This window comes from Solanum tuberosum, unplaced genomic scaffold (genome assembly GCF_000226075.1).
Source record: "Solanum tuberosum cultivar DM 1-3 516 R44 unplaced genomic scaffold, SolTub_3.0 scf00330, whole genome shotgun sequence".
Taxonomy (NCBI): domain Eukaryota; kingdom Viridiplantae; phylum Streptophyta; class Magnoliopsida; order Solanales; family Solanaceae; genus Solanum; species Solanum tuberosum.
This window is the reverse complement of record NW_006239256.1, coordinates 426,425-438,059: the sequence shown is the minus strand read 5'-3', so window position 1 is coordinate 438,059 and position 11,635 is coordinate 426,425. Positions and strand designations below refer to the sequence as shown.

Genomic DNA, 11,635 nt, shown 5'->3' with positions numbered 1-11,635 from the left:
TTTGTTTATGTTGTGGGGGGGGGGGGGGGGAGGTTGACGCCTGCCTTGTGCCTAGGAATTCCTAGAACCTTTCAGGCATAGCATGTGACCTACTTCAGTGCTTTTCATTTCATTCAGTAAAACATAAGAGGCATTGCATACAAGAGTTAATGGATGTGTCCATTCCATTGAGATATAAGAGTAATTAATAATTGTATATATTTTATTAGCCTTTTACTTTCACTTTCTCTTCATTCTTTAAATACACACATGCACGCACATATGTATGATTTCTCTGTATTCATTTTATAGCCTTTTACTTTCACTTCCACTTCATTCTATATACACGCGCACGCACGCACCTGTATGATTTCTCTGTATACATTTCCCTCCAGTTGAATCTGTTTCATCCAAATACCAAATAATTTGTCTCACAATTCAATTTAGACGTTTTCTCATCTCAAAAGTTCACTAAACCTCACATTTACCCCTGAACTCAGTGGCAGATCCAACATTTTAAGGTCCTGGGTGCTCCCTTAACTACCAATCAAAAAATATAAGTACACAAATTTAACACTTGTCATAAAAAAGACAATCATATTTGAACACGATAGTGTAAAAAATCAATAAGAAAACTATAATAAATATTATCTTGGATAAAGCAAAAAGGAAAAAAATTTCCATAAAAGTTTTTTAGGGCAGCGAGTGAAAGAGACAAAAGCACAATCAGCATAGGGAGAGTAAAATAAAAGAATGTCTAATATAATAACATATATCAGCTCATGGTACAGGGAGAAATCACTCAAGAGCCACACAAAATTAAAGGGGAAATCATTGTTTCTATTGAAAAATTGTACACTAAAACTGCTCAACGGAGGCCTACTTTTCAAGATGTCCAATGTCCAGTCATAACAGAGTAGGAAAAAGAAACATTACAAGCCAACTTTGTAGAGAGTGAAGTGTTGAGATGTCTGAAGATGTGTGCAGTGGGTAAGGCACCTGGTCCTGATAGATTCACTGTGAGATTCTTCATCAAGTGTTGGGAAATTGTTAAACGAGACATAATGGATACTTTTCAAAAACTTCCAGGAACAAGAAGTTTTTGAGAAAAGTTTTTATGCAACATTCATTGTACTCATACCAAAGAAGAAAGGAGCAAAGGAGCTAAGGACTTTCAGACCTATAAGCTTGATAGGTAGCATGTACAAACTACTCTCCTAAGTACTGCCTGAGAGGCTGAAAGGGGTGATTTATAATTGGTTGATTCCCAACATATGGCATTTATTAGAGGTAGACAGATCATGGATGTTGTGTTGATTGCTAATGAAGCTATAGATTCCAGAAGAAACCTGGTATACTATGCAAGCTGGACATAGAGAAAGAATATGATCATGTCAACGGGAGGTATCTACCGAAGATAATGGAAAGAATGGGCTTCGGCCAGAAAAGGTTGAGATGGATAAAGTATTGTATTTCAACTTTCAAGTTTTCCGTGCTTATTAATGGAGCCCCTGCAGAATTTTCAATACTCAAAGAGGTCTTAGGCAAGGTGACCCATTGTCACCTTTTTTGTTCTTAATCACTATGAAGGGGTTGAATAGTATGATCAAAACAACAAACAACAGAGCCTGGTTGAAAAAGTTTTGATGTTGCTAGAGAGGGTGGTGACAGTTTGGAGGTGACACACCTGCAGTAACAGGTGATACCCTAAGTTTTTGTGATGCTGAGGAACAACAAATGAAATATTTGAGGGTTATACACTCTTAATGATTCTGTTTGAAGGAATGTCTGGACTACATATCAACGGAAGGTAAGAGCTTAGTGTATTTAATCAATGAAATCATTAATATGAACTGCCTAGCAGCAATCCTTCGTGGGGAAATTGGTACTCTACCAACAACTTACTTGGGCATGCCTCTAGGTGGAGAATACAACTCTATTGATATATGGAATGGTGTGCTAGAGAAGTGTGAAAATAAATTGACTAGATGAAAAACTCAATATCTGTCCTTCGGAGGCAACCTTAACTCTCATTAACTCAGTCCTAGATGCCTTGCCAACTTAATGATGACCTTGTTCCCAATACAACAAGAGTCATCAAGAGACTGGACAATATCAGGAGAAAGTTTCTATGGCATGGCAACAAGGAGAGGAAAGGCTTCCATCTAGTGAAGTGGAAAGTAGTGATAACTAGCAAGAAGGTAGGCGGTATGGGGATAAAGAACCTGAAGGTGCAAAGTAAAGCTCTCAGAATGAAATAGTTGTGGAAGTTTGCCAATGAAAATCATATGCTATGGAAAAGGGTAATAAGTGCAAAATATGAAGGTGAAGATATGTGGATGACCAAAGAAGTGATTATACCTTATGGAGTGAGTTTGTGGAGATCAATAAGAGACATGTGGGAGGAAGTTAAGAGTAATGCAAAGATCAAAGTTGTAATAGAAGTAAGACAAGATTTTGGAAAGATGAGTGACATGAAAAGGGAAACCTGGAATCCCTGACATATACAATATAGTTCTGGTTCTGGGACAACAAAATATTATAGCAGAGTTATGGACAAAACAGGGGTGGAGCTTTAATTTCAGAAGAGAATATAATGACAGGGAAATAGCAAGAGTGGCGAAATTTCTCAACACTGTGGAAGCTTTTAATGGGCTACAAACAGGGGAAGATGTTATGTGGTGGAAGGGAAATAGCAGAGGGGAATTCAAAGTTAACTCAGCCTACAAGTTGATGAATCAGACAACCCCACAAACACATAGTTGGCCATGGAAACAAATATGGAGAAGCAAAATACCTCATATAATCTCATGTTTCATATGGTTATTTGCCAAAGAAGTTGCTCTGACTCAAGATAACTTGAAGAAAAGTGGGATAGCCTTATGCTCTAGTTGTTTCCTTTGTGGGGAGGCATTAGAGAAAGTGAGTCATCTATTCCTACACTGCAAGTATACCCAAATTTTATCCAATACTAAATATTTTTTCTTTTAAGGCAATTTAGATATTATCTAAAACTACCTATCATTCCATTTATGTCACTATTTACTGTTTCTAGCACTCCAAATTTTGTGGTAGTGATTGTTTCGCTTTTAGTATACTACTTCATGCTTTCTTTAGCATTTTATCTTGGTTTCTTCACTCCCATTGTTTCTAATTTCGAACTGCTTTACAATGCTTTTACTTACGTTGAGGGTCTATCGGAAACAACCTATCCTCTTTACCTTTTAGAGATAAGGTCTGCGTACACACTACCCTCCCCATACCCCACTTTGTGTGATTACACGGGATATGTTGTTGTTTTTGTATCCCTAACACAAACATACAATTCTATAACCAAAATATAAATTGATACTATTCCTTTTACCGTTAAACCCAAAACACATTTCTCCAAATATCATCAAATAACATGATATACATATAGATTACAACGAATTGAAAGAACATGCTTAAAATTATATACATGGAAGCTTACAAACCCTAACTATTTCCCAATTTTCAGCACAATAGAGATATAAAACAGCAAAAAAAAAAACGAAAAAAAAAACTGAGATAACCAATTATATATCATGGAAAAATCATATAAAAAAAACGCAAATAGAAATTCTACAGTCTAAAGGAACCTGACAGAGAAGAGGGCCAAATCCGGAGGGTCGCCGGAGCTCCGATTCGGAATTTCGGTGGTTACAAATTTCAGAAGAAGAAACGAACCGTCAGTGAATATAGAATTATCTGGTTTTCGAATTTGCACTAAAAGGTTTGGGCCTAAAATTTGATTATTAATGCTTTATGGGCTAACAATAAGCCCATTATAGCTCAGTTCTAGCCCAGTATGAATAAGCCTTTTGACATGGAGTTCATAGCTCTTCATATATACTATTGGTATCTATGCTTTCAAAATATTACATATCTTACAACTAATTATGAGTTTTCTACCATATATTTAAAAAAATACACTTAGATTTGTATATTTTTGCTACTAGATACACCAAAATAGGGAGAGAGGCGAGTGAGATGGGGAGGGATGCGGGTGAGATTTTGTTATGTATCACAGATACATAGGAAAGTGGCGAGCGAGATAGGAGAGAGGCAAGAAAGAATTTTTATGCATCCCAGATACATGCAAATTCACTTGGATACAATGTAGCTAGAACAAATTTGACCTCATGTATCCTGAGATACATGTATTTGGATGTACCTGGACGCACCAAAATCTTGTAAGATACATAATATTACAAATTAGAGTGTACCTAAGCAAATAGCTTCTAAACTAGTGGAATTTATGTAAGTTTTCATATTAACATTTTGCCTTTTTTTTTGTTTGATTTTGGGGTGAAGTGCACAAATAGTTGCTTTTAGAATCACTATTTCAAAAAAAAAAAGTAGCGCCCCCACGAAGGTGGTCGAGTTGGCTATTGAGTAGGCGATCTTTTAAATGGAGGGTTCATATAAGTTTCCAATCCTCTATATGTTTTTTTAATCGAACTCATTGCACAGGACTTATCTAATGCGGTTTATCTCTTCTGTGCAGTTGTTGAGAACCAAAATAACTATATAAGGGTATATGGGTTACACGTGGTAAATAAGACTGAATCAGTTGATATTATTGAGCCGAGTAAAATATTGGAGAGTTTTATTTGGGATTAGTGGTGGCAAATGGGCGGGTTGGGTCAAATGTGGGCGGGTTGAAAATGGGTCAACATAAAATGGGTTATAATTAATTCAACCCGCCCATATTTGATATGGGTTAAAATAAATTGGGTAAGAAATGGGTTGGGTAAAATACTAGTTTACCCATATTTTCATGAGTAAATAGTACTCTACTTAAGAATTCAACATGGAGAAAATATTTTAATCTTTTTTTTAGATGAAAAATGTTGAAAATGCTTCATTTAGTTTTATTGTATCATAAAAGAAAAAAATCCTATAACTTTTCAATATAAAATAAAATTATGTAATAACAAGGGGAAAATATTTTTAATTTCAAAGTAAATGAATATTTGCATTTTAGGACTAAAACATGCTTAATGCACTTTAAGCAATGTCAATACTAATACATAATTTGCGTATTTTACACTATGTATTTATTGTCCAATATAAAATTAAACAATTAAAAAAATATAATTATAAGTAACAAAAGAAATGTACATTTAAAATACATATTTTTGGAGGGCCAAAGACTTCACTTTTCCAATTATAGTGAAAAATAATTAGTTCTATAGAAGAACATAAAAGGCAAGAGAAATTACAATATTTTTAGTGATATCATGAATTTATAGTGAATAAAAGTTAGAAGCTTAACCCATTTGACTAATCCATACTTTACCCATATTTTTATGGGTTGAATATGGTTATCAACCCATATTTTACTCATGTAAAAAATCACTCACCCAACCCATTAAAACATGGGCTCATTTTGCCGGCACTACTTGGAATTCAAGCCCAATTAGCTATTTTTAAAAAGCTCTAGGGATTAGAAAGAACGGTTATGAAAAATATGTGGAAGTTTTGGCTGTCAGTTATCTCTCATCTCCTTTCTCTGTTATAGTATCTCATCCCTTTCTAGCTACCTTCTTCTATGTTAATTTCTCCTTAGTTAGTGTGCTATTACTTTGTTGTGTGTATTCTACGTAGTAACTTGTATTCAAATAATGATATATATATATGTGTGCTTGGTTGAAAATCAAGTTTGTTTCGAACTATTATACTGGAGCGAAAGTTACTTGTGCACACCAGAAGGGTAGTAATTGTGGATTTTCTCGTCAACAACAACAAAAAAAGTACCATGGAAAACAAACTTAAGTAATATTTTTCTTTTTCTAATTTAGACTAAAACATATATTTCTCTTTTACTAATTTAGACTAAAACCTATAGCAATATGTAATTCAAGAAACTTTTAACTCAAATAATCAAGAAAGAAATAAAGTTTATTTTTGTAAAACAAAGTAAAAAGTAAAAGAAGAGAAATAAAGCTGCTTACTTATATACAACCTTAGGCGCATTTCATCTTTCACTTTGCCCTTTTTTTGTAATTCTTGAAAATTTGTTTTTTTTTTAGCGTGGGATCGTTTGGTTCAAAATAAAATACATGATAAATATGACAAACAATTTCGCCTTTTATATATGGTGAATAATGTTATAACGTTGATATACATTTTATTTTGATTTTCACTATATCAACAACTATGCATTTTAAAATTTTAATTCCAAATTTTATATTGAAATAACTTGATAATTCCACAATCTCACTTTCTTAGTGGTAAAGTGTGTATATTCTCTTATTGATCCAAATTTCTGAGCAAAGACAGGCCTTGCCTTTTATTGATTCCTTTCTTTTCATCACAATTTCATGAAGAAAATTATGTTGAAATTTGTGGGGTCTCTCATCAATGCTTAATTTCAAAATTCTTGAGTTGGAGAGAGAAGATAGAGAAGTTTTCATGTGATCCAACAGTAATATAATATCATGTACCTACTACATCTATAAAAGATATTTGCAAAATTGACCTTAATGTACTTGTGTTTTAATAATAGCGATGGTGTTGGGATCAACTGATTGTGTCTGTTTAATTTTTTATTAGGTAGGTGCTATTTATTAAGAGTGAAGTAGTCTTATATCGATGGTTAACGAGATGAAGTGATTTCTGGACAATCTTTTCCTTAACTATGAGCTAGTTTTACATCGTACCGTAGGAGGATCCATCCCATATCGGTGGTTAATGGACCCTCGTATTAAATTGTTCATCTTCTAGATGTTCAGTTCTAACCGTGAGGTGGGGTGTTGAAAAGAGAAGAAGTCTCACATTGGTGTGGTTAATGAGATGAATGATCTCTTTATATGGTCTTGAGCAATCCACACATTATAAACTAGTTTTTGGGGTTGAGGCATGCATATCCATTTCTTTAAGATATCTCTCGCCAACATAAATATCAGAGAATTCTGGCCGTCAATATTGACTCTAAGGAGGGATTGAATCATGGTTTTCTACGATGTTCGACTCACTTCATTGACTAGTAAGAGACCCTTATATTGGTATATCAACATGGACTTTCATTTTATCACTTCCATATAAGTTAATGTCTCTCTATTTGGTATTTGATTTGCAAAAAAATATATAGATATATTTATCTTGTTATGATTGGAAGAGAATTTGAAGGGAAGTCTCTAGCTATGATAAATTTATCTTCCTGTGAACTATAAGTTATATATTTAAGTCGCGAAATCAGTCGTTGATGTTTGCGTCAAAGTAGGCTATCTACATAACATCCCTATTCAGTCGTTGATGTTTGCGTCAAAGTAGGCTATCTACATAACATCCCTATTCAGTCGTTGATGTTTGCGTCAAAGTAGGCTATCTACATAACATCCCTATTCAGTCGTTGATGTTTGCGTCAAAGTAGGCTATCTACATAACATCCCTATTCAGTCGTTGATGTTTGCGTCAAAGTAGGCTATCTACATAACATCCCTATTCAGTCGTTGATGTTTGCGTCAAAGTAGGCTATCTACATAACATCCCTATTCAGTCGTTGATGTTTGCGTCAAAGTAGGCTATCTACATAACATCCCTATTCAGTCGTTGATGTTTGCGTCAAAGTAGGCTATCTACATAACATCCCTATTCAGTCGTTGATGTTTGCGTCAAAGTAGGCTATCTACATAACATCCCTATTCAGTCGTTGATGTTTGCGTCAAAGTAGGCTATCTACATAACATCCCTATTCAGTCGTTGATGTTTGCGTCAAAGTAGGCTATCTACATAACATCCCTATTCAGTCGTTGATGTTTGCGTCAAAGTAGGCTATCTACATAACATCCCTAACGTGCGATCCTTCCCAAACTTGCATAGTTACAAAATGTTTTGTGTGTCGAAATGTCCTCTCCTCATTGAATGTGCTAACACTACAAGGTGAGGAGATGTAGTATGTAAGCATTGCAATGTCAATTCTGCAAAAGAGTGAAAAAGCAAACACCTTTACAAAAAGTAATTGGTGGAACAAACTTCCAACTTCAGATGCAACAAAGGTAGAACAATACTACCAAACAACGATTTTGGTGGAGTTATAAGTACTTTTTCATTTTTAATTAGAAATTTTGAGTTTAAGTCATTTTGGATATGAAGCCGTCAATATTCAAAAACATTTTACCTCCTACAGTGAAACTTACTAATACGAATCTAAATTTAATCAAACTTCAATATAAATATCGAACACATGGCGAAAAGTAGTGATTAGTTTCACATGTTCACCTTGGTGGTGGCTGACTCCTCTCTTCTCATGATTTTAACACAACTTTTTTCAATATTTTCCTCTCTTGTCTTTGTCACTCTGTTAATTTTTCTGTATATATAGGGACAAAAAGTTTGATGCTTGTGATGTTTTGATTTAAGTACATCTTAATCTTCAATTAATTTATATGTGCACTTTTGATTTCTCCGTCTATGAGTGACGAAAGTATTTAGAATATAAAAAAGTAAATAAATAAAAAAAATTAAGGAAATTTAATAGCTGGATACATAATAATATTATTTTTCAGCAAAAAGAGTTAGAATAAACCTCTTGTACCCCCTAACTCCGCTCTGGTGGATATATTAATAAGTACTCCCCTCCTCGCAAAATACTTATCATCCTTACTAAATATATTATCTTAAAGTACTTATTTTAATTTTTTTTGATTTTATCATTGGTAATAACTATAACTGTTCTTGAAGACTACAATTTAAACACCTCAATTATAACACATAAATATAGGAAATATTTAATGAAAAGAGAATAATATCTTACAATATAATATAAATAAAGATAAAATATAATCAAAAAATCCTATTAAATGATTAATATTGTTTAAAAAAAATATGTAAATAAAAAACAGGATAAGTATTTTGAGATTAAGAAAGTAAGAAAGAAAGTTGTAATGAAATATGTATAGTCATTCACTAATAAAGAAAGTAAAAAAGTAAGTAAAGGAATCTCAAAAAATTCAAAAAAAAAAGATTGTAAAAGTTGGTGTTGGACATTAATGGCAATGAGAAACCATTTTGTTTTGTCAGAATCATGTCCATTATACCTTGTAGGGACTTTGAATTATTTCTACTCAAAATAAGATAAACAAAAAAATAAAAATAAAAAGTGTGTTGTGTGTAAGGTTGGAGGTGAGGGGTAGGGGGGTAGGGGGGAACAAGAAGAAGAAAAAAAGGTTCTCTTGGATCCTCTTGTTTTGTAAATCCCCTTTTTTCTTATCTACTTTTGACTCCAAATTTATGTCTATAACAATGTTTTGACTATTATTATTTAACAATTACTTTTACTTAACACCTTTCCTAAACACACCCTTGTTTATTTTTTATTAGGAGTTTAACTTATGTATACTGATCGGATAGTCAAAATAATATTTATATGCAAGTCATCTTAGAATGTAAAATTTATAATTATAAAAATAAGACAGGTTACTCCTGTTATAACAAGTAAAGAACTTAATAGTGCAAAACTCCATTACATTGACAATATTTTGTAATTAAAGTGAGCTACAACAAAGCACAATTATCAATAGTAATTTTGATTTAGTAACATATATATATGTGAAAATAAACTAAATAAACCAAACTATAACTAATTAAAATACATTGATAATAATTCTTCCCTAAGATGTCTTTATTGGGGATATTAAAGTTGATCAATAAGTATAAAAATAATGTTTTATAGAATCTATGTTTACTCCCTAAAACAAGTAAAGGACATACCTTTGGGATTATAATCATTAGGTACTACATAGAGTAGCCACATAAGTTTACTTAATTAAAAAGCACTAGCAAATGGAACCAAATTCTTTACTTCATATCTTCAATCATAATATTTTAAAAGAACTAATATTATATAACGTTCAGAAACAACCTCTCTACCTTTTTAGAATAACACGTCAATTCATCATTCTCTTCAAACCTCATAAACTATACTGAATATGTTGTTATTGTAGTACTATACTAACAAAAAATTCACTCTAGCTACTAATCGTAAAATTACACCTCTCAAGAAAAAATTATAAAAAATTAAGAACGTCAATCATTTTTTACATAATATAATAATTATATAAGCTAGCAAATATTGGGACCAAATCCCACAAAACCATTTGCTCCATCAAATGAAATTTGGATGCCTTCTTGTTGGATGTTTCCTATTATAGAAAGTTTTGATGGTGATGGAGCAAATGCAAAACAGAATGTACCCTTGTCATTCACTGGAATTAGAAAGTTCCTAGCTGGCAGGGTCAGGATTTGCCCACCCGAAAGGAAGAACGAAACGGTCGGTACCCGAACCGTCACGAACCCGTCTAGGTCATAACACGTGTCAAATATCGACACGGCTGGTGCCCTAGGGAGCGACACGGTTTCGACTATAAACGCGTCTCGAAACGCCACGTACGCCTCTGAGGGTAGTCGTGTCACGGCCGTCCCTGTGTCCATGACGACTCCACCGTCCCCGAGCTCGGTGATCTTAAACACGTCTTCCGATATCGGTACTCGGACTCCTCCGACTCCGAGCCCTGATAACCCTATATAGTAAAAACTTGGGGTTAGTGGATTTCGAATAAGCGGCACCCACGCCGCACCGACCGGTAACACCCCTCGACCGAACTCGAGTGACCCGGTCGAGTCGGTGCCCCGACTCACTAAACAATAACTAAATGCACCGCCCGTTTGCCCGCCGAGTTGGCCCACTAGTGACATGGACCCACCGCCAAGGCCCAATAATCCAGCAGCAGCTGTAAACATGCCACTATTTCTATGTCCACAACCAATAGCAACATTTTTAACCATAGTGTGACCAAATGTCAATGTTTCAATTGCCATTGTGCCTTTAGTATATGAACCATCACCATACATAACCTCATATTTACACCGACCCGAATGACAACCAGAATTCTCAACCCGGTCGCATACTGACGACCCACATGGGACGCCAGTAAACGACACGGAAAGAGATGGGTCGAATACCGGGTCGGATTGGTGATAACATTGGGTACAGGGCTGACACTGTACCCAAACAATATCACTACCAGAATCAAGAACCATGTATTGGTTCTTAGCTGGACTACCTACCCCAATCCTAACAAAATATTCCCCACTACCTTGATCCATACCCGAAATAAGATCCGACCCGAATTCCTCAACCCGGTAATTAACACCACCATTTTCAATTCTATGAATGATACTAGACACCCTTTTCAAATCTCTATTGATTCGACCTTCAAATACTTTGTTATTATTATAAGGAAAATGGGGAATTTGTAGTTTGTCTCTGTGAATGAGCTTGAGCTTGAGTTTCCAATTTCCATTTTCTTGTTCAATTTCATTATCAACATGAAATTCTTCTTGATTTTCAAATGGGGTTTGGGGTTTTGTGTCTAATTGGGCAATGGATTCTTTTACATTGAAGATTTCATGAGTTGAGTTCTTGATTTCACTTGAAGTTGTTGCATTTGTGGTAGGAGAGAAAATGAGCAAAATTGCCAAGGCAAGAAAGGGGAGAAACATTTTTTTTGTGTGTGTGGTGAGAGGGAAGTTGAGAGTTTTTAATTTGTTTTTAAGGTTTTGGGATGTGAATAGAAGAAAAAGGGTTTGAGGGGTGGGTGTGTGGGTTTTAGGGGGGGGGGGGTTGTGG

At 34.4% G+C, this 11,635-nt stretch overlaps 2 protein-coding genes across 5 annotated transcripts in view; both read right to left on the bottom strand.

The window, feature by feature from the left end:
* The window catches only part of LOC102598110 (FRIGIDA-like protein 3), a 7,890-nt gene extending 4,185 nt beyond the window's left edge, over positions 1-3,705 (bottom strand). For 2 of the 4 annotated variants that reach the window (XM_006360783.2, XM_006360782.2), the window contains exon 1: positions 3,600-3,705. The gene's annotated coding sequence lies outside the window, so the exon portion shown is untranslated. Of the gene's footprint in view, positions 1-2,776; positions 2,855-3,599 lie in introns of those variants that run through there. The other 2 variants (XM_015315017.1, XM_015315018.1) reach the window with 2 other exon arrangements.
* A 6,085-nt stretch (positions 3,706-9,790) lies between these two features.
* On the bottom strand, positions 9,791-11,562 carry LOC102597798 (protein ASPARTIC PROTEASE IN GUARD CELL 2). The gene has a single exon (XM_006360781.2). The coding sequence runs from the start codon at positions 11,506-11,508 to the stop codon at positions 10,069-10,071; it is 1,440 nt and encodes a 479-aa protein (XP_006360843.1). The 5' UTR covers positions 11,509-11,562; the 3' UTR covers positions 9,791-10,068.
* Between the last annotated feature and the right edge of the window lie 73 nt (positions 11,563-11,635).

Excerpts from the sequence above, each read along its gene's own strand:
- LOC102597798 (XM_006360781.2), bottom strand. The coding sequence starts at position 11,508 with ATGTTTCTCCCCTTTCTTGCCTTGGCAATTTTGCTCATTTTCTCTCCT.